The 23,615-nt window shown below is 41.8% G+C and overlaps 1 protein-coding gene across 8 annotated transcripts in view; it reads left to right on the forward strand.

Annotated features, from left to right (window-relative positions):
* ARID1B (AT-rich interaction domain 1B) overlaps positions 1-22,675 on the forward strand; it is a 494,636-nt gene extending 471,961 nt beyond the window's left edge. For 4 of the 8 annotated variants that reach the window (XM_070733771.1, XM_070733775.1, XM_070733772.1 and 1 more), the window contains 5 exons: positions 7,741-7,857; positions 10,800-10,896; positions 14,857-15,649; positions 17,978-18,108; positions 20,055-22,675. In XM_070733771.1, coding sequence (XP_070589872.1) covers positions 7,741-7,857; positions 10,800-10,896; positions 14,857-15,649; positions 17,978-18,108; positions 20,055-21,788 — 2,872 coding nt within the window. In that variant the 3' untranslated portion in view covers positions 21,789-22,675. The remainder of the gene's footprint in view (positions 1-7,740; positions 7,858-10,799; positions 10,897-14,856; positions 15,650-17,977; positions 18,109-20,054) is intronic. The other 4 variants (XM_070733773.1, XM_070733776.1, XM_070733777.1 and 1 more) reach the window with 1 other exon arrangement.
* The last annotated feature ends 940 nt before the right edge of the window (positions 22,676-23,615 follow it).

Below are 23,615 nucleotides of genomic sequence, written 5' to 3' on the forward strand. Positions count from 1 at the left end.
TTTTATTCATTTATTTGTTTAGAAAAGTTATATAGCCACCTACTTGCACATGGTGACTCAAGTTGGCTTACAGGACATAAAAGGACAATATAAAATAAATATAAATAATAAAATAACTATCACCCCCACAACAAAACACATTCATATCAGCCATTTAATGCTGGCTGGTAATACAGTATTCCTTCGATTTTCACAGGGGATGCGTTCCAAGTCCGCCCGCGAAAGTCAAATTTCCGCGAAGTAGAGATGCGGAAGTAAATACACTATTTTTGGGTATGAACAGTATCACAAGCCTTCCCTTTACACTTTAAACCCCTAAATTACAATTTCCCATTCCCTTAGCAACCATTTAGATTATTACTCACTATGTTTATTTATTAAAGTTTATTTTTTAAAAATGGTTTTTAAAGGCAGACGAAAGTTTGGCAATGACATATGACGTCATCGGGCGGGAAAAACCGTGGTGTAGGGGGGGGAAACGCGAAGTATTTTTGTAATTAATATTTTTGAAAAACCGTGGTATAGACGTTCCGCGAAGTTTGAACCCGCGAAAATCGAGGGAACACTGTATTGCCCAAATACACTCATGGAATATTGTTACCTTCCCACCAAAGTGGTACCGATTTGTCTATTTGTATTTGCATGCTTTTGAATGGTGAACTTGGGTCTCAAACTACCAACCTTCTGGATGACACACCCAGGGACTTAATCACTAGGCCAGTAATGTTGAACCTATGGCACAACCATATCTGCTGGCACACGAGCGGTTGCCCTAGTTCAACTGCAACATGCCGGCCAGCTGATTTTCACCTCGCAGGGAGGCTCTGGGAGGGCATTTTTGACTTTTGGAGGGCCTCCAGGGGGATGGGGGGTGGCGTTTTTGCCCTCCTCAGGCTCCATGGAAGCCTCTGAAGCCTGTGGAGGGTGAAAAATGGGCCTACTGGACCCACCAGAAGTTGGGAAATGGGTCATTTCTGGATTCCAGAGGGCCTCCGGTGGGGGGGGGGGCGGTGGAGAAGGATGTTTTCATGCTCCACAAACATTGAATTATGGGTATGGGCACTTGCACATGTGCGATAGAGAAAGTGCCCGCTTTCGGCATCTGAGGAAAGAAAGGTTCGCCATCACTACACTGGGCCCTCACATACACCCTAGTCATAAAACCATAGCCCAGTGGTTCTCAACCTTTCTAATGCCGTCCTCATGTTGTGGTGACCCCCAACCATAATTCTAGCACCAGTTCTCCCAACACAGCTTTAAGCTGATTGGCAGGAAGGTCAGATGGACACCTCCACTGTAAATGCCTGATTGGTCAGATTGTAAAAATATGTTCCACGGTACCAGAATAGAAGCTTTATTTATTTATTATTTAAATATTTATTTACTTACTTACTTACTTACTTACTTACTTACTTACTTACTTACTTACTTACTTACTTACTTACTTACTTACTTATTTGTAGTAGTCTATTTGCATGTGGGTAGACCCACCTAGAGATGGATAGAGGAGTGGTATTTCGGTTCCTAACACCATGAGAAATTTGTCTTTTCCCATGGTCTTAGGCGACCCCTGTGAAATGGTCTTTCAACCCCCAAAGGGGTCCCGGCCCCCAGGTTGAGAACCACTGCCATAAGCCAGAAAGAAGAAAAGAGTTGCTAATTGGCTGAAATTCAGTAGAGGGGAGATCCTTTTTTGGAAAAGCCAAATGTCCCCCTCAAAGAAGGGGATGGGTGACAAACAATGGCTGTAGAAGCATGATAAAATGCACAAAGTAGCAAAACCTTTTTTCTTTATTCTCTTCAAAATTATACCATTTACAGTAACATTCAACCTGCATAAAAATTAGTGCTATGCCAGTAAATGTAAGTTGCTTGCCATGTTTCAGTATTCTGGAAAAAAACCAAAACATTTCATGCAGAATGTGTTTTTTCTCTGCAGCCTGACAGTGGGAACTTTCTGGTTTAGCATTATCTATCTGCCAGAAAAGCATCAATATACAGTGATCCCTCGATTATCGCGAGGGTTCCGTTCCAAGACCCCTCGCGATAATCGATTTTTCGCGATATAGGGTTGCGGAAATAAAAACACCATCTGCGCATGCGCGCCCTTTTTTTCATGGCCGCGCATGCGCAAATGGTGGAGTTTGCGTGGGCGGCGGGGAAGACCCAGGGAAGGTTCCTTCGGCCGCCCAGCAGCTGATCTGCTCGGTAGCGCAGCAGCAGCGAGCAGACGAAGATCGGGGTTTCCCCTTTGCATGGGCGGCGGGGAAACCCCGATCTTCGTCTGCTCGCTGCTGCTGCGGCCGCCCAGCAGCTGATCTGCTCGGTAGCGCAGCAGCAGCGAGCAGACGAAGATCGGAGTTTCCCCGCCGCCCACACAAAGGGGAAACCCCGATTCGGCTCCTCGCTGCTGCTGCGCTACCGAGCAGATCAGCTGCTGGGCGGCCGAAGGAACCTTCCCTGGGTCTTCCTCGCTGATGCCCCCGCCCGCCCGCCCACCGCCCGCCAGCAAGAGGGGGAGAGATAGAGAAAGAGAGAGAAGGAAAGAAAGAGATGAGAGAGGGAGGAAGAGAGTGTGAGAGAGGAAGAAGCAAGATAGAGAAAGAGATAGAGAAAGAAAGATGAGAAAGGAAGGAAGAGAGTGACGTCATCGGGTGGGGAAAATCGCGATACAGTGAACCCTCGAGTTTCGCGTCCTCAAGGATCGCGAAAGGGCTATTTCGCGAGTTTTCAACCCGGAAGTAAACTCCACCATCTGCGCATGCGTGCCCTTCCACGCATGCGTAGATGGTGGAGTTTCCCCGCCGGGCAGAGGCTTCCCTGGGTCTTCCCCCTCTTGCCCCCGTAAGACCCCAGCGGCGGCGCGAGCAACGGCGTGGGCGGGCGGGCGGCACGCGCGGGGACACCCCAGCTCGGCTCCCCAGCTGGGAAGCGGCCCCAGCAACAGCGTGGGCGGGCGGGCGGTGCCCGCGCGCTTGGGGACATCGCAGCTCCGCTCCCCAGCTGGGGAGCCGAGCTAGGGAGTCCCCACCGCGCGCGCGCGTTGCTGGGGAAAGCGCGCGCGCTTGGGGAATCCCTAGCTCCGCTTCCCAGCTGGGGAGCCGAGCTAGGGAGTCCCCACCGCGCGCGCGTTGCTGGGGAAAGCGCGCGCGCTTGGGGAATCCCTAGCTCCGCTCCCCAGCTGGGGAGCCGAGCTAGGGAGTCCCCACCGCGCGCGCGTTGCTGGGGAAAGCGCGCGCGCTTGGGGAATCCCTAGCTCCGCTCCCCAGCTGGGGAGCCGAGCTAGGGAGTCCCCACCGCGCGCGCGTTGCTGGGGAAAGCGCGCGCGCTTGGGGAATCCCTAGCTCCGCTCCCCAGCTGGGGAGCCGAGCTAGGGAGTCCCCACCGCGCGCGCGTTGCTGGGGAAAGCGCGCGCGCTTGGGGAATCCCTAGCTCCGCTCCCCAGCTGGGGAGCCGAGCTAGGGAGTCCCCACCGCCCGCGCGTTGCTGGGGAAAGCGCGCGCGCTTGGGGAATCCCTAGCTCCGCTTCCCAGCTGGGGAGCCGAGCTGCGATGTCCCCAAGCGCGCGCGCTTTCCCCAGCAACGCGCGCGCGGTGGGGACTCCCTAGCTCGGCTCCCCAGCTGGGAAGCGGCCCCAGCAACAGCGTGAGCAACGGGGTGGGCGGGCGCAAGCAACGGGGTGGGCGGGCGAAGGGCGGGCGGCAGTGGAAGCAAAAACACCATCTGCGCACGCGCAGATGGTGTTTTTACTTCCGCACCGCTACTTCGCTAAAAATCGATCATCGCGTGGGGTCCTGGAACGGAACCCTCGCGATGATCGAGGGTAAGAACGAGATCGCGAAAATCGAGCGATCACTGTATTGCAATTTTGGTTCATTTGTTGAAGTACTTTCTTCTTTATAGATAACTTTTGAAAAATGCTACTGAGAAAATTGACAGCAAGAAAAGGACTATTGAAAATGTATATTAAGTAATAAATTTTGCTTTATAAAGCAATAGAAAAGGTTTTATGTCATTATACTTTACTAAAAATCTAAGTAGTGAATTCAAATTAGGTTCTATCACTGATGAGAATATTAGAAATGCCAGTGGATTTTTAAATCAAAAATTGCTAAAATGAATCAGTTTCAAAAAGGTTTAACTCATCATGTAAATATAGCCTCTAAGGATTATGATGAGGATTATCATTAGGATTAGGATTTTTTTTGGGAGGGGGGAAAATAATCACATTAGTTGAGAAAAAGAATGACTATAAAGAGTAAGAGCAATGGTGATATGGGAGGTGCCCAATGAAGGGCTACCAAAGTTTTTACTACCACACTGTGGGCGTGGCTTATGTAGGACATCCTGCATTTTCTTTCAACATCTTTCAGTGCAAATTGGATGCTCTGAGGTAGAACTCCATTTCCGCTACCCCACTGCGTCGGCATCGGCGTCCCCCCCCCGTCAGTGCAGTAGCCCACCCGTGGAGGTGCCTAAAGTGCATTGCCAAGGTGATAAAGAGTAAAGTTCATAACACGCAGAAGCAGCTTCCTAATTCAACACAGACTTGCAAGATTGAGGTCAACACCCTTAGGTACACCAAAGTCAAAAGTCAATTCTACAAGAAGGCTAAAACAACTTTTATTGAGATTGTCTAGAATAAAATAACTTTGCAAGTTGTATTGTACCTCTTCCTCTTTTTTATAGTTTATTAAATTAAAAAGCTCTTTGTCTGATCCACTTCTGATTCCAAACACTATCTGGACAAATATGTTCTACATTTTGTGACCTTGTAATGGGGCTTAGATATCCAATAGGGAAATACAGCCCTCGATGTGGCTAAGTCTATCTTCCCCCTGGGCACCCTGCTGTCCCTCCATTATCTTTTTCATTTCATATTGTTGCATCTTCATTGTTTATTTTTATTGTTTTATTCCTTTACTATTTATATATATATATATATATATATATATATATATATATATATATATAAAATTTATATATATATATGAATGATGAGGCAGCAGCCATCTCGATCACCGGAACATAGAGACTTTAATAAAACCACTTAGCTTTCGGTAGCGTGCTGCTAACTTCGTCAGAGTTTTTAAAATGCCGTGGGAGACAAACATCTTTATAAAGCATTACTCAGTCTGCTCATTGCCCGCGTCACGGGGCCACACCCTTCCCTCCCCCCTGCGGTAAGCCTAATTGTGGGCTTAATCCTGCTGGCTGAAGGAAAATCTACCGCTTTTGCTCGTGTTTGTTGCCTTTTTCCCTCCCCAAGGGAGGGGGTGGGATTGTGAGGCTTAATCCTGCTGGCTGTAGGGAGATCTACCGCTTTTACTCATGTCTGTTGCCTTTTTCCCTCCCCAAGGGAGGGGGTGGAATTGTGAGGCTTAATCCTGCTGGCTGTAGGGAGATCTACCGCTTTTACTCGTGTCTGTTGCCTTTTTCCCTCCCCAAGGGAGGGGGTGGAGTTGTGAGGCAATGCTTCAGAGGTGTTTGGTATTCCTTTCTTCCCCCCATTGTCGTTGTTACTTTCTATAGTGGTACATGTCTGCTCTTGCAATTTTTTTACCCATGTCCTCGTCCTAGGTCTACACTGTTCTAATCCCCCCTTGTCCTCTATGTTAGACTTAGATTGTGCCCCTCCACCTCTACCTCCGTATTGCTCCAGTATGTTCCCTTGTTTCTCGTGGGGGGTTATCCCACCCTCATTCGGCTGGTTTCTATGTCTGGCCTGGGGAATTCTGCTGGGGGCTGTGTCCAATCTTAATGACCCATCTCCTTTAAGTCGTTGTTGGTGCCTTAAAGCCTGGTATGCCGATGGCATATCGATGTGTCTATTTAAAGAGCATCGACACGGAGGTGTACCGCAAGACCACCAGCACGGACCGCATGTTACACAACGAAAGCAACCACCCCAACGCACATAAAGTCAGCTGCATACGGACATTATTCAACAGGATAAATACCCATTGTAGTACACGGGCAGCCAAACAAAAAGAACGAGCGTATCTTTACCAAACTTGTATACGTCATGGTTACTCGAGGGATTTTATCCAACGGTGCGTTACACCTAGACTCCGGCAGCCTACTGAAAGCACAAACGAAACATCAGCGTGGAGGGTACTCCCGTACATACAAGGGGTATCCGAAACAGCTGCACGCATACTGGCACCCCACGGGGTCAAAGTAGCGCATAGGCCTGATCAAACTTTGAGAAAATCAGTAATGCGCCCGAAGGAAACCCTAGTGAAGGAGGAGTCTTCCTCGGTAATTTACCGTATAAACTGCAGTAATTGTACACACCACTATGTGGGTGAAACAGCTAAAAGGTTGAGAACTCGTGTACACGAACACAAATTAGCGGTCCGGCGTCAGGAACAGCGCTCCCAGATTTGGATACACATGGAGGAGCAAGGCCATGGCTTCGATTTCCAGGGAACTGAGATTCTGGCACGGGATGAAACCAAGGGAGGTCGCCTCCTAAAAGAAGCCTGGTTCTCGAATGAAAACTCTTTAAATAGACACATCGATATGCCATCGGCATACCAGGCTTTAAGGCACCAACAACGACTTAAAGGAGATGGGTCATTAAGATTGGACACAACCCCCAGCAGAATTCCCCAGGCCAGACATAGAAACCAGCCGAATGAGGGTGGGATAACCCCCCACGAGAAACAAGGGAACATACTGGAGCAATACGGAGGTAGAGGTGGAGGGGCACAATCTAAGTCTAACATAGAGGACAAGGGGGGATTAGAACAGTGTAGACCTAGGACGAGGACATGGGTAAAAAATTGCAAGAGCAGACATGTACCACTATAGAAAGTAACAACGACAATGGGGGGAAGAAAGGAATACCAAACACCTCCGAAGCATTGCCTCACAACTCCACCCCCTCCCTTGGGGAGGGAAAAAGGCAACAGACACGAGTAAAAGCGGTAGATCTCCCTACAGCCAGCAGGATTAAGCCTCACAATTCCACCCCCTCCCTTGGGGAGGGAAAAAGGCAACAGACACGAGTAAAAGCGGTAGATCTCCCTACAGCCAGCAGGATTAAGCCTCACAATCCCACCCCCTCCCTTGGGGAGGGAAAAAGGCAACAAACACGAGCAAAAGCGGTAGATTTCCCTTCAGCCAGCAGGATTAAGCCCACAATTAGGCTTACCGCAGGGGGGAGGGAAGGGTGTGGCCCCGTGACGCGGGCAATGAGCAGACTGAGTAATGCTTTATAAAGATGTTTGTCTCCCACGGCATTTTAAAAACTCTGACGAAGTTAGCAGCACGCTAACGAAAGCTAAGTGGTTTTATTAAAGTCTCTATGTTCCGGTGATCGAGATGGCTGCTGCCTCATCATTCACGTATGTACCTGGAACTCGCATTTTTAGGACTATTCTATAAATAAAATAAACATCAAGACCATCCTCTTTACTGTCTCTACAATTACTTTTTAGTTATTAATTACATAGAATCCTAAGTGACTTTCATGAATAGATATGAAACTTGCAATCACATAGTTCTTTAAACATCAGGCAAAATTTACGAACAAGAACTGTATCAGCTAGCCTCTAAAATTTTATTCATCAAAAAGTCTGCCGTGGTCTATAAAACATTTTCAGTCAGAGAAAATGTTGATTTGAAATTGGCTATTCCATAAATTCTTTATTATTATTATTATTATTTTAATTCACCAGACATGAAGAATAAGTGGGTTTTTTTACAGTGTGAGGTTTCCTTTGTCATTTTTAGATTGGATCATGGGCTGGGTCCTGAAGGCAGTATGGGAGCACCTGGTCAAAGCAACATGGTGCCTTCAAACAGTGACCCAAGCATGTACTCTCCTAACTCTTATCCTGGGAAACAAAGGTGAATAATTTAACTGTTTAAAATACATACCTGTGTTAACAGATAATCTTAAATGTTAAGGACTACTGGATAGGAGGTGCAATTTGCTACACTGGAATTGCGTTTCATGCTCTCGGATTTTCTGCAAGACACTGGCATAATGAATAATTTATTTATTTATTCATTTATTTATTGGATTTGTATGCCGCCCCTCTCCGCAGACTCGGGGCGGCTAACAACAGCAATAAAACAGTATATAACAAAATCCAATACTAAAAACAGTTAAAAACCCATTATATAAAAACCAATCATACATACAGACATACCATGCATAAAATTGTAAAGGCCTAGGGGGAAGTGTATTTCAATTCCCCCATGCCTGGCGGCAGAGGTGGGTTTTAAGCAGCTTTCGAAAGGCAAGAAGGGTGGGGGCAATTCTAATCTCTGGGGGGAGTTGGTTCCAGCGGGCAGGGGCCACCACAGAGAAGGCTCTTCCTCTGGGTCCCGCCAAGCGACATTGTTTGGTTGACGGGACCCGGAGAAGACCCACTCTGTGGGACCTAACTGGTCGCTGGAATTCGTGCAGCAGAAGGCGGTCCCTGAGGTAATCTGGTCCGGTGCCATGAACGGCTTTATAGGTCATAACCAACACTTTGAATTTTGACCGGAAACTGATCGGCAACCAATGCAGACTGCAGAGTGTTGGTGTAACATGGGCATATTTGGGAAAGCCCATGATTGCTCTCGCAGCTGCATTCTGCACGATCTGAAGTTTCCGGACACTTTAATGATGGTTGCATGGCTGCAGTGCTTGGTAGATTATTTTATGCTTTACTTCGGCTTTTTTAAAAAGTTTGGATTCTAGGGTTGGGTTCGTTTGGAACAGGTAGAGAACTTGAAATTACAGCATTTCTACACGTTATAAAACCATTCACCAGAGAATACTTTTCTCAGCCTTTTACTTTACATTCATTTGTAAAACAGTGATGTTCTCAGATGTTTCTTTGTTGATGTCGTTTCATAAATAAATTAATTGAACATCTGCTTGAAATACAAGCTGCTTCTCCTTTCTCTAAAGCCCTAAAGTAAAATTGTTTCACGTATTGTTATATACAGTTATAACATGACTATTATCTCTAACCTAATATAACTAACACAATTTAAGCCACATATATATTTTAGTGACAAAGTGGATCACTGAAGTTCTTGAAATTTCAATTACAGTACTTCCACTTTTAGGAGATTTCTCCACTTTAGACCACTGGGGCAATAAAGAGTTTTTTTATTGAGGTATTCTAAATCAACCATATGTGTATTTAATGCAACAATGCAATAATCCAGGAAACTGCATTGCTTGGGAAATTGGGAAATTCACTCTCTTTTCTCCCGTGGTAAATGGCTTATCTTTTAGGCATATGTCTCAGGAGTAGCACACAGACTGCTGTGTCCAATCAAAACTCTCTCATTCTCCCTTGCCCCATTTTCTCTACCTTTCTGCTGTACTGTGTTACACTTCTGATCATGATATTTGTGCTGTTACCATAATTACATCCAATGCTGAATACTTATTTGCTTAAAACAATTCAATCAGCTGTGGGAGAATTTGATTACTGCATTTAGATGTCACATTGTAAGAACAAATATAAATGTTTTTTATCTATTTGGATAAAATATATTTAGATGGTGGTTTTCTTCTATTCCAGATATGTTTGAGGCTGCACCTAAAGCTCCTAAGTTTGGAGCCTAATAGATTAATTTAAATCGTTTAGAAGAGTGATACTTAGCTGATTTTATTAGATATGTTTGTAATCTTAGTATTGTTACTGTTGTTTTACATGTCATTATTCCCTTGTATTTCAGTTAACTATCTTTCCCTTTCAGATTTGTAATCCTTTTTCTTAAATCTAAGAATGGCTATTAGGTCATGCATTACTCATTTTTATACAAATCATTTTAAAACTGCAACAGTCTGACAATATTAGGTAACCATATATTGTTGCCAACATTCTGAATATCAAGTATGGAATCTGCTTCAGCCAGTCAGTTACATTTCATCTGAGTAACAGTACGGTAGTCAGATGCTTTTGTATTTAAAGCTCGTTTAGACATTGCCAAGTGAGATTCAAGAATATGGAATCATTAACCGCTAAGTCATCCGAAGAAAGGTGAAACAGGCCTGCATCCAGGGCACATGTTGTTTTTATCTGATGGTAGGCATGTTCAATCCCGAAAACAGAGACATCATTTTTTTTTTTACCAATACAGTGGTACCTCTACCTAAGAACGCCTCTATTTACGAACCTTTCTAGATAAGAACCGGGTGTTCAAGGGTTTTTTTTGCCTCTTCTCAAGAACCATTTTCCACTTACAAACCCAAGCCTCCAAAACTGTAACCAGCAAAGGCAGGGAGAAGCCTCCATGGGGCCTCTCTAGGAATCTCCTGGGAGGAAACAGGGCCAAAAAAGATGAGGAGAAGCCTCTGTGGAGTCTCTCTAGGAATCTCCTGGGAGGAAACAGGGCCTCCACCCTCCCTGTGGTTTCCCCAATCGCACACACATTATTTCTTTTTACATTGATTCCCATGGGAAAAATTGCTGCTTCTTACAAATGTTTCTACTTAAGAACCTGGTCACAGAACAAATTAAGTTCACAAGTAGAGGTACCTCTGTATATTATTACCAATTATTCTAAGAGAGTGATCACTGATTTACTCTGTTACATTTGTACTGAATAAGACTGAGTGGAATTGAGTGCATGTAGTCAAAAATTAAAACCACTTCATTTTAAAAACATGCTGTACTATATTTGGTGGTGAATGCTTGATAGGAAAAAAGAGGATGCTTTTGGAGATTTTCAGGCTTCATGAAGGATAGAAACTGTTTTAATGGGATAAGAAGTTTCAATATATTGAGGCATTTTAGAAATCATAAGCACTAACTTACAGCTCATATTTTTCATTGCAGGCATGAACCGTATGGACCACAATATCCAATGCAAGCTCCTCCTTCTGGACAAGCCCCCTATGGAGGACATCAGTCTGGAATGTTTCCACAGCAGCAGGTAAATAGTTTTATAGCGCTGTTTATTCCTTTTGCAATATTCATTCTAGAAATCGAAACATTTTGAGACTGGTAAAAAAAGGAAACAACGGACAACAATGTTTGCTACTTACGAAAATTGTATACAGTGTTCCCTCACTTTTTGCGGGGATGCGTTCTAAGACCACCCGCGAAAGTTGAATTTCCGCGAAGTAGAGATGCGGAAGTAAATACACTATTTTTGGCTATGAACAGTATCACAAGCCTTCCCTTAACACTTTAAACCCCTAAATTGCAATTTCCCATTCCCTTAGCAACCATTCAGATTATTACTCACCATGTTTATTTATTAAAGTTTATTAAAAAAATATTTATTAAAGGCCGACGAAAGTTTGGCGATGACATATGACGTCATCGGGTGGGAAAAACCGTGGTATAGGGGGGGAAATCCGCGAAGTATTTTTTAATTAATATTTTTGAGAAACCGTGGTATAGCCGTTTCGCGAAGTTCGAACCCATGAAAATCGAGGGACCACTGTATTTGTATCCTTTCATATGGAATGTTTCTTAACAGCAATTGGCTAATTTTATGATACAGAACATTCACTAAAATTATTCTGTTTTATTGACTGACAGATTAATAAGAAAGCATATATAATTAATAAGATGTGTACCAAGCAGTTCTATATGCAATAATTAAATTGGGAGAGCATTAAATTTGGAGGAGGGAAAATTGTAAGATCATAGAATTATAAAATTGGAAGGAACTACAAGGATTAGCTAGTCAAATTCTCTGCATTGTGCAGGAAATAAAGTTAAATCACTCATAAGAAATGGCTAACCAGCATGTTAAAAATCTGTAGACATGTGGAACCCATAGCCTTCGTAAACAGAATATTATATTGAAGCAGAAAGGAATATAATTTTGTCTTCTTATTTAAAACTTCTAAGGCTATTTCAACTAGAGAAAAGTGAACATGGTTAGATGAATCTGCAGAAGTTGCCATCACCTGTCATCCATAATAGGACCGAGCAATTAGTGTTGAGGTAGCCTTTCTTCCACAACATTCAATTTTTATTGATTGATTGGTTTGATTCATAGCTAAAAACTATATCCTGAATAATAACTATATGTTACATAGTACTAGTGTACCTGGACATGGGTTGCTATGGCTCAGCGTGGTTAACTGGAAAAGAATGAAAAGAGAAGTGTAACATAGAAACATAGAAGATTGACGGCAGAAAAAGACCTCATGGTCCATCTAGTCTGCCCTTATACTATTTCCTGTATTTTATCTTACGATGGATATATGTTTATCCTAAGCATGTTTAAAATCAGTTACTGTGGATTTACCAACCACGTCTGCTGGAAGTTTGTTCCAAGCATCTTCTACTTTTTCAGTAAAATAATATTTAAGTCTAGGTTTTATTTAGAATAAGAATTGGAAGGAACCTTGAAGGTCTTGTAGTTGAACCCCCTGCTTAATTTGTTCAGAATAACAGAGTTGGAAGGGACCTTGGAGATCTTCTAGTCCAACCCTCTGGTCAGTTTATTCAGAATAAGAGAGTTTTTGAGATTTGATGTCCCTAGCAAAGATACATTTACGTTTTTATTAATATAGATAAGAATTGGAAGGAACCTTGCAGGTCTTGTAGTTGAAACCCCTGTTTAATTTCTTTCTCTTCCCTGTCCCCCCTGCTTTAAGAGACTGGCATGACCCATCTGCCAAAATACGATAAGACTGGCCTATCTCGCAGGGTTCTTGGTTCCATCCAAGCATGTAATATTTAGGAAGCAACCCCATGGTTTGCAGCCAAACCTGGTTCCTTTATTTTCTGAGGAGAGTTTCCTGTGGTAGTTGAAACAATTATCAGCAACCAATCAAAATGTGCCTGCTATATTTGTCACCAGCAACTTTCTGTCTTTTCATCAGCAAATCAAAATGCACCTCCTGTGTTTTTCACTGTGCAATCCTTTGTTTTTCACCAGTTTTCATCTGTCACAGGCAGTGTTCCCTCTAATTTTTTTGGGGGGTGGGCGGAAAAGTATAGTGTCTGAGCGGCAGTCCCTTCGGGACTGGGTGGCACAGAAATAATAAATAAACAAACAAACAAACAAATAAATAAAAAACCCACCCTGTTTTGCCTCAGAGAATTTCAAAATAAAATACTGTACTGTGTGTCTATAACAGTGAGCTCATAATAGGGCAACTCTATCAATATCAAAATGCCACTTAAATAGTTGAGCTAGTTTCAAACTGGATTTTGATTTTCTTTCTCTCTTCCTTACTCCATTCTTTTTCTTTCTCTTTTCCTTCCTCTCTTTTTTCTATCTGTTTCTCTCTCTTCCTCTCTTCCTCTCTCTCTCCTTCCCTCTCACTCTTTCCCTCTCGGCTTCTGGGCAGGTTTGGAAAACTCTGAGTTGATGATGATTTTTAAGTGAGCGATTGCTCACTGCTCAGCTTAGAGGGAACTATGGTCACAGGTGTGACATCTCTATAATATAGGTATATCAAAAGGGCTGTGTTCGAATGCAGTGCTGTGTCAAAATTTCAAAGCAATCGGTGAAGTACTTTTCCAGATTTGATGTCCCTAACAAAGATACATTTACATTTTTATTAACATAGATTATTATTACTATTAATGTTACTGTTACTGTTACTATTATTATTATTAAATAACTATATCCTGAAGACAAAACTCAAATACTTTTGTCACCTAATGAGAAGGACGGACTCGCTGGAGAAGAGCCTAATGCTGGGAAAGATTGAGGGCAAAAGAAAAAGGGGACAACAGAGAACGGAGTCACTGAAGTAGTAGGCATGAGATTAAATGGACTCTAGAGGATGGTAGAGGACAGGAAGGCCTGGTACCACTGTCTATGGGGTTCCATTGAGTCGGACACAACTTCGCAACTAGCAACAACAATAGCTAGTAACATTTCAAAGTGAATTATTGGCAATTAAAAATAAGTGGAACATATAAGAAAATTTTGTAATGACGATTTCTCTTCTTCGGGGTTTCATTTAGTTAGCAAGCATCATTTATAATATAGTTTTCTCTTTTCTTTCCAGTGTGAACTGTTCATATACTATTTAACGTTTGGTATACTGTACAAATGATAAACCTAGATTGTTCATCTTTTTTTCCATTATTTATTTTTACTTGTTATTGCATGTAGTATGTTCCTGTTTTTTAGGGTTTTTTTATAGCTTGTTTTGGCATTTTCTTGTACATTAATTGGGGGTTTGTATTGTTGTGTATGTTTCAAAATAAATAAATAATGTTATTGGCAACATTTAGCCACATAAGAATCATCACAAGGAAAATATGTGTGAGAGAGAGAGCATGCTCAGATATTCCATCTATATGACTGTCACTTTCAAAACATTTGAATCAATCCACTAATATCTCTATAAAATCTAATCAAATATCATATTAAGTGCCACACAGAATTATTCTTAAAAGATACTAATCAAGATCTAGGAGCATCAAAAATAAGATTCTGGGTTTATTTTAGGGGTTTTTGAATAAACATCTAAATTCTAAAATTATCTTAACTAATAGATACATGATCCAATTTCCATAACATAATAGTTAGAAAAGAAATATTAAGACATTTAATTATATTATGATTGTTGTTGTTGATTAGATTTATATGCCACCCCTCTCAAAACAATTCATAAAATGAAATTGGTACCTCATTTTATGGCTACAGTCATAATCATATAGTCTGATACTAAAATCATTTATTTAAAATGTTACACACTACATATGGACAAACTTTCAACCACCTTATGCATATTTATTCAAATAATTAAAAGGTCATTGTACATCTTTCAAATGCTAATGAAAATAAAGATAATTATTTGTATTTAAAATATTGCAAGTATATTGTAATTATTCTATCACACTAATGCATAAGAATATACAAAAATAATACTTTATAATATTTTAAATATTTGGTGTATTATTTTTTCAGAACTACAAACGCCATATGGATGGCATGTATGGGCCTCCAGCAAAACGTCATGATGGAGATATGTTTAATATGCAATATAGCAACCAACAGCAGGAGATGTTTAACCAGTACAGCAGTGCTTACTCTGGACCAGACAGGAGACCCATCCAGGGACAGTATCCATATCCTTATAGCAGAGAAAGGATGCAGGCTCCTGGACAAATGCAACAACATGGAATACCTCCGCAGATGATTGGTGGTCCAATGCAGTCATCAGCTTCCAGTGAAAGCCCCCAACAAAATATGTGGCCCACAAGAAATGATATGTCTTACCCATATCAGAACAGACAAGGCCCCGGGGGCCCTGCACAGGCCCCACCTTATCCAGGGATGAATCGTACTGATGATATGATGGTACCTGACCAGAGAATAAACCATGAAAGCCAGTGGCCTTCTCATGTCAACCAGCGACAGCCTTCTTACATGTCATCCTCTGCTTCCATGCAGCCTATTACTCGACCTCCTCAGTCATCCTATCAGACACCACCATCAATGCCAAACCACATATCTCGAGCTCCTAGCCCTGCATCTTTCCCACGCTCTCATGAAAATCGTATGTCTCCCAGTAAATCTCCCTTCTTATCCTCTATGAAGATGCCAAAAGTTATGCCCACTCTTCCAGGCTCGCAGGTCACAGGTCATCCAACGCAGCCACCACCATCTATTAGGAGGGAAATCACTTTTCCTCCAGGTTCAGTAGAAGCATCCCAACCAGTTTTAAAACCAAGGCGAAAGATTACCTCGAAAGATATTGGTAAGTCTTCCTATTGTCCTTACAGAGGAAGAGACTTTTTACAATAATTTTGTAGAGCTTGCATTTATTTGTATTAATTCACTTAAGAAATTAGTTTTATTTAATGGAAGCTGAGGTCAAATTTGTTTCATGGTAGGAATAATGATTTATGTATCATCAATCAATAAAAAAATAAATAAATACTGAATATTTAGGGAGGTATAATGGTTTATAATTTAATGGCTGCTTATGATCTCAGAACAAAAGTCTGAATTCACATATATTGCATCTTATATCTAGTAATTCTTAAAACAAAAAACACTTGAAATTTTAACTTGAAAGCTCTCAAGGTGTAAAGTTGTTAATGGAGTAGTAACTCTTGACAAAAGGAAACTCTTAAAATATATGTAAAGGCTGAGGAAACTTGTCTTGGAGCGATATAGTAGCACAGTTGCTTGGAAAATACATCTAGGATATATGATATTGACAAATTCTGGACATGAGGATCAGTCATCATTTGTATTCTTGTTGCATGTTACAGAGATATATAGATATGTTTGGATATCACTCAAGATGTAAATACTATCCTTCCATTGGTAGAATTAGTTTCCTAGGGAGGAATACCTAGCAGTTTTTGAAAATAAAAATTACTTTGGTTCTTTATAAATGTATGCTTTAAGTGAGCATTGGAAGAGTGCTGAAGCAAACATAATTTTTATTTTTCTGAAGAAGAAGAAACCGATAAACATAGAGCAGTGATGATATTTCCCCTGTCAACCTCTTCTACTGGTATTATAAAGCTGATGGTTTTTTTTTCCTCTACACCCTCCTGCTCTAAAGATGTGGGCATTACAAAATTTAAGTGGAAACATACACCTTAAACTTATGTCATGTGTATTTCCAAATTAACTGAGTTAAAACCTTACTGTCCCTGTCAACTTCCTAGGCTTTAGAGAAGATCATCCCTTCAGTTTCACAATAGTCTAGCTCTTTTCATACAGTTATGAAAATTATGATCCGGTCGGTCACAGTTGGTGTTGGCAGGGGGTCAGAGGTCAGCTCCTAGGCCCTTCCTTTATGGGGTGCCTCGGGTCGGTTCTCTCCCCCCTGCTGTTTAACATCTACATGAAACTGCAGGGTGAGATCATCCAATGACATGGGGTGAGTTACCAACAGTACGCTGACGACACCCAGCTTTACTTTCCCACCCCGTGTCAATTCAGTGAAGCAGTGGAGGTGATGTGCTGGTGCCTGGAGATTGGGAGGGTCTGGACAGCTGTTAACAGGCTCAAGCTCAACTCTAGCAAGACAGAGTGGCTGTGGGTTTTGCCTCCCAGGGACAATTCCATCTGTACTTCCATCCCCTGGAGATGTGAACATTTGACACCTTCGGAGAGGGTCCACAACTTGGGAGTCCTCCTCGATCAACAGCTGAGCCTAGAACAATATCTCTCAGCTGTGGTGAGGGGACGTTTGCACAGGTTTGCCTGTGCACCAGTTGCAGCCCTATTTGGACAGGGAGTATCTTCTCATGGTCACTCACACCCTCATCACCTTGCGGCTTGATTACTGCAATGCTCTCTATATGGGGCTACCTTTAAAGAATGTTCAAAGACTGCAGCTAGTCCAAAATGCAGCCGCATGAGCTGTCATGAGCCTACCGCGGTATACCCATATATCACCATCACTCCATGAGCTGCAGTGGCTACCAATTGGTCTCCGAACACAATTTAAAGTGTTGGTTATTTTTTTTTAATAAGTTTTTATTCAGATCCCACAGAGTCGGCTTTCTCCAGGTCCTGTCAGCCAAGCAATGTTGCCTGGTAGGGCCTAGGGGAAGGGCCTTTTCTATGGCAGCTCCAGTCCTTTGGAATCAACTTCCCCCAGAGATTCACACCACCACCACCCTCCTGGCCTTTTGAAAGGTTTTAAAAACGTGCCTTTGCTGGCAGGCCTGGGCCGCTGAGCATTGGCATTCTGCTCCGGCTGATAGTATGATTGCATGACTGCGATTGGATGGACCTGTTGAATGGTTTTAATTGTTTGGGGTTTTAGACTTAGATTTTATGTTTTGGGTTTCTTACATTTTGTATTTTGTAATTGATTTTATTTTGTAAACCACCCTGAATCCGCTGGAGGGGAGTGGCCTAGAAATCAAAATACTGTAAATAACATAACATAACATAAACATAACATAGTAGGACATCAAAAATTATTTGGAAATACTTTGGAACTTGTGTAAGTACAGCACTCTGCTCTTTAAAAAAGCCATTTGTCTCTGTTTCCAGGCTTCCAATGCTGATGCAGATTTCTTCTTAATAAATGCTTTCTTGCTTTGCTTGTTTCCAGTGAGTCCGGAAGCCTGGCGAGTGATGATGTCTCTTAAATCAGGCCTTCTTGCAGAAAGTACTTGGGCATTAGACACTATTAACATTCTTCTGTACGATGATAGCACGGTTGCTACTTTCAATCTGTCACAGGTAGGTTGGTTATTTTTCATCTCAATGTCACCATTCATTCTGTAAATGGAGAGGGAAGCCCACATTCTTTGCTATCTGTTTTCCAATGCCTGAGCCATCCAGTTCCCCTCGGGAGTAGGGCAAGCCCTCTAAAGACCACAGTAGATATATAGCTCATAGATGGTGGCTCAGCAACTGTAATATAATGCAGTAAGGGTGCACATTGTCATGCCACGGAACTAGTTTGTTGCTTAACTCCTGTTATTACACCAATCTATGAATGTAAAAGCTATGAGTTGTCTTCTTCTAATTGCTAAAATTAAAATAAGATAAGACAGAGAATTATAGGAATAATTGTATAATTATACAATTACATCAATAGCACTTAGACTTATATACTGTTTCACAGTGCTTTCCAGCCCTCTCTAAGCGGTTTACATATTGTCCCCAACAATCTGGAACTTCATTTTACCAACCTCATAATGATGAAAGGCTGAGTCAACCTTGAGTCAATCAGGATTGAAGGAATCAAACTCCTGGCAGTGAGCACAGTTAGCCTGCAATACTGCATTCTAACCACTGCACCACCACAGCTCATTATAGTCATAATTGTAACTCAGGATCATATGTAATGATCGCAAAATGTATCCCTTTACAAAGAGAAGGAAATTTTCTTTGAAAAGAACACTCAACTCATTTTTACAATCACATAGACTAAATACTAAATACAATCAGACTAAAGCCATCGTGAGAGCTATCGTGGGGCTTCCTAGATTCGCCCACGTTTCTCCAACACTTCGTGGCTTGCACTGGCTGCCGATCAGTTTCCGGTCACAATTCAAACTGTTGGTAATGACCTATAAAGCCCTACATGGCATCGGACCAGAATACCTCCAGAACCGCCTTCTACCACACGAATCCCAGCGGCCGATAAGGTCCCACAGAGTTGGCCTTCTCTGGGTCCTGTCAACTAAACAATGTTGTTTGGCGGGCCCCAGGGGAAGAGCCTTCTCTGTGGTGGCCCCGGCCCTCTGGAATCAACTCCGCCCAGAGATTAGAACTGCCCCCACTCTCCGTGTCTTTCGCAAATTAAGACCCACCTGTATCGCCAGGCATGGGGGAATTGAGACACCTCCCCAAGGCTTTTATATTTCATGTTTGGTATGTGTGTGCTGCATGGTTTTAAATGATGGGGTTTTATATGTTTTTAATATTAGATTTGTTTCATTGTAATATTGTTTTATTATTGATGTGAGCTGCCCTGAGTCTTCGGAGAGGGGCGGCATACAAATCTAATAAATTATTATTAATTATTATTAAATAATACTCAAAAGTAAACTTTTAAGGAATTCATAATTGTTAACTCTTTATTATGGTGTACTCCAGCAGCGGGTTCCACTTATCCACATATTGGTGTGCTGCATGTGCATCCTGCTGATTCGGGGGGGGGGGCACATAACCACACGCACGTACCCTTGTGCGATTTCAATTATGCTCATGTGCAGGAAGCAAACAAGCACCAGAATCTCACGCCGGGACGTGCGTGTGCAATTTTTCTTCAATGCAAAAAATCACCAAGTTTCCCCTCGTGCAATTTTGCTTCTGTGCATGCGCAGGAAGCAAAAATAGCCCCCCAAATTTGGGGGGGAAATGGCGCCACCCAATAGACCAGCAAAGACGGCACCGTGGCAGTCACACACAAATTGCGCAATCTGGCAGCTGCTACCGGAACGGAGTTTCGGGGCATATCAGTAGCAACCCATCACTGGTGTGTACTCTATAATACTAATCTACAGATTACTTGTCACTATGTGTAAATAGGAAGAAAGGATTAACTAATGTTGTAAAAGAGAATCTAAAGATATTTTTTCCCTAAAACAAAACCTTTCTTATTTTCACAATACTATAATGGACTGAAATGTTCTTTTTCCCTTTTTCCCCCCTATTTTTTCTTTTTGTTTCCTCAGTTATCTGGTTTTCTTGAGCTGTTGGTGGAATATTTTAGAAAATGCCTGATCGATATTTTTGGGATCCTTATGGAATATGAAGTGGGACATCCAGGACCAAAACTTCAAGATCATCATTCATCTCCGAATGGGGATGGTCAGTCTGCAACAGAGGATGTCAGGATAAAGGAAGAAAACAATGGTGAATGTATCGATTACTTTGATGACCTGGAAGATGATGAGGAAGAAGAAGAGGAAGAAGATGAAACTGAGAACACAGAAGAAGGAAAAAGCACTCTTGTTGCTCCACCTGGTGCCATTCTTGATCCAAGCGAGAGGCCAAAACAAGCCAGTAAGTTTGACAAGTTGCCAATAAAAATTGTCAAGAAAAACAACTTATTTGTTGTTGACCGATCTGATAGGCTGGGGCACGTTCAGGAATTCAACAGTGGGCTTCTTCATTGGCAACTAGGTGGGGGTGATACAACTGAACACATTCAGACCCACTTTGAGAGTAAGATGGAGATTCTTCCTTGCAGGCGGCCGTCTCTATCAGTCTCCTCAGGTAAAAAGAAGAATGTGGAGGGGAATGGAGAATCTGAGGAGCAGCAAGACAAAAGCATATCAGCCACTATTGATGATGTTTTATCAGCGCGTCCGGGAGCATTGTCTGAAGACCCCGACTCTAATTCTCAGACAGTTAGTAATAAATTTCCATTTGGGATCCATCAAGTGAAAAGTCATCGAAATATCAAACTGCTGGAAGATGAGCCACGGAGTCGAGATGAGACTCCTCTATGTACCATTAGCCACTGGCAAGATTCTTTGGCCAAGCGTTGCATCTGTGTGTCCAATATCGTCCGCAGCTTATCTTTTGTGCCTGGCAATGATGTGGAAATGTCTAAACATCCAGGCTTGGTGCTAATCTTGGGAAAGTTGATTCTTCTTCATCACGAACACCCGGAAAGAAAGCGTACACCACAGACGTATGAAAAAGAGGAAGAGGTGGACAAAGGGGTGGCCTGCAGCAAGGATGAGTGGTGGTGGGACTGCCTTGAGGTCTTGCGGGATAATACGTTGGTCACACTAGCCAACATTTCTGGGCAGCTAGACTTATCTGCTTATACAGAAAGCATCTGTTTGCCAATTTTGGATGGCTTACTGCACTGGATGGTGTGCCCATCAGCGGAGGCACAAGATCCTTTTCCAACTGTGGGGCCCAACTCAATCCTTTCGCCTCAGAGACTTGTACTGGAAACCCTGTGTAAACTCAGTATCCAAGACAATAATGTGGACCTTATATTGGCCACGCCCCCATTCAGTCGTCAGGAGAAACTGTATGCTACTTTAGTTAGGTACGTTGGGGAACGCAAAAATCCCGTCTGCCGAGAAATGTCAATGGCGCTCTTATCAAACCTCGCCCGAGGGGACACGTTAGTGGCAAGGGCAATAGCTGTGCAGAAAGGAAGCATTGGAAACTTGATAAGCTTCCTTGAGGATGGGGTCACCATGGCCCAATATCAGCAGAGCCAGCATAGCCTTATGCACATGCAGCCTCCACCCCTGGAGCCACCTAGCGTGGACATGATGTGCAGGGCAGCCAAGGCCTTGTTGGCCATGGCCCGGGTGGAGGAAAACCGCTCCGACTTCCTTTTACATGAGGGCCGCTTGCTGGATATCTCAATATCAGCTGTCCTGAACTCTATGGTTGCATCTGTAATCTGCGATGTACTCTTTCAGATAGGGCAGTTATGACAAAAGTGAGAAGCAAGCATGTGTGAGTGGAGATTAAAGGGTCACATATAACTGGCTGGTTTCTGTACCTGTTTATCCAGTGTAGGAAGAATGGGAAAAAGAAGAAGAAGAATCTTTGCTCCTCTGCCCCATTCGCTATTTATCAATTGGGAATTTTAAAACATCAATTCGAACAGTTATGGAATTAATATTTGCTGTCTATGTGTATAAGTACATCTTTTTATTTTATTTTTTTAACCAAAGTCTCTCTGTAGCACATTCAAAGATCACATTTCTTTTTCATAGCTATCCTTGTCCATGTTTATTTGTTTTCCCCATGTTTGAATCATATTTTTCGAGGAGGGGAAGCAACCTTGAATTGGGGGAGGTGTCAGGATATAGCAAAATATGATTTGATGTTGGGAGAAAGGGGCGTGCCACCATCAAATGCAAAAGTGGAGGGAAAAATAATGCCGAGTTAATGTGCTTTTTTATTTTTTAAGATCGAAAGAAATTCCAATCAACCTTACTGCCATTGCCCAAAGCGCTGTGTGCAATAATAGAATGATAGTGATGTAGGTGTGGCGGATGGTCAAGGAAAGGGGGTCAGTTCCTCGTCTGCCCACAACAATTTCTTGGGTTCTCTACACTATGCTAGGAGCAAAACCAATTCTTTAAGAAAGTAAAAACCTAACTCTGAAGACGATCAACACAAATTGCTTCCTCACCAGAACTGTCAACATCGATATCTATTGTTTGACTTTCCACAATGACAGTTCATCACAATTCCTTTAAATCATTTTTAAGATATTTTTATTGCCTGAAAGGCAGTGTTGTATATAGAAGTTGTACATTAAACATACCCTCATCTTTTTTTAAAAAAAATAAAAATAAAACAAGTACAAGGATTTATTTTTTTCATGATGTGGTAACTACAAAGTGATGGTAGACTTAATTTTATTATTATTATTATTATTGTTATTATTATTATTATTATATTATTATTATTATTATTATTATTATTATTATTATTATATTATTATTATTATTTTCTTTGGGCCATAACTCCAAAAACTACGAAAGAAAACACCACGAGGGTAATGTACAAGTTTCTGTATGTATAAAGTCATGCTCTGTTTCGGGAGAGCAATTGCTCACAACTTACTTTATAAATCAAGATGTGGAAATGGTTACGTACGGATTGATTTAATAAAAAGGTTACCAGACTACAGAAAAAAATACATATATTGGGGGGTGGGGGAAGAAAACACAACTTCAAAGATTTTTCAGTGCAAAGAATACACATTTGTATTTCAAAATAATGTAGTTTAAAAAATACAAAAAAACTTGATGTAAATTCCTCCTTTTCCTCTGGCTTAATGAATATCATTTATTCAGTATAAAATTTATATGTTCCACATGTTAAGAATAAATGTACATTAAATCTTGTTAAGCACTGTGACGGGTGTTTTTGAATAATGTTCTCATTTCTTCATGAAATCCCAACCGTTTCAGGCAATGATGGTGAAGGATATGTTTATCTGCTTACCCTGGAGTTCGTCTAGTGTTCAGGTAATGTAACAAACAAAAACGTTATTTTTTCTATCCTTATTTATAATAAAGAAGACCACAGAAGATGTTATTACTAATTTGCACTGTGTCTACAAATGTTGCTGCACTAAAGGTATATATGCTTGAATAAAACTCATAAAAATGGCAATCATAATTTGATTGAGTTAGCTTATACTTTAGTTTCCTGAATTATACTTACCATCTTAAGATTTATTTCTGTTAACTTACAAAATTAGCTGTGTAATAAAAACAACATTATTAAATGTAATTGTAATC

The sequence above is a fragment of the Erythrolamprus reginae genome, chromosome 1 (assembly GCF_031021105.1).
Source record: "Erythrolamprus reginae isolate rEryReg1 chromosome 1, rEryReg1.hap1, whole genome shotgun sequence".
In the NCBI taxonomy this organism is placed as follows: domain Eukaryota; kingdom Metazoa; phylum Chordata; class Lepidosauria; order Squamata; family Dipsadidae; genus Erythrolamprus; species Erythrolamprus reginae.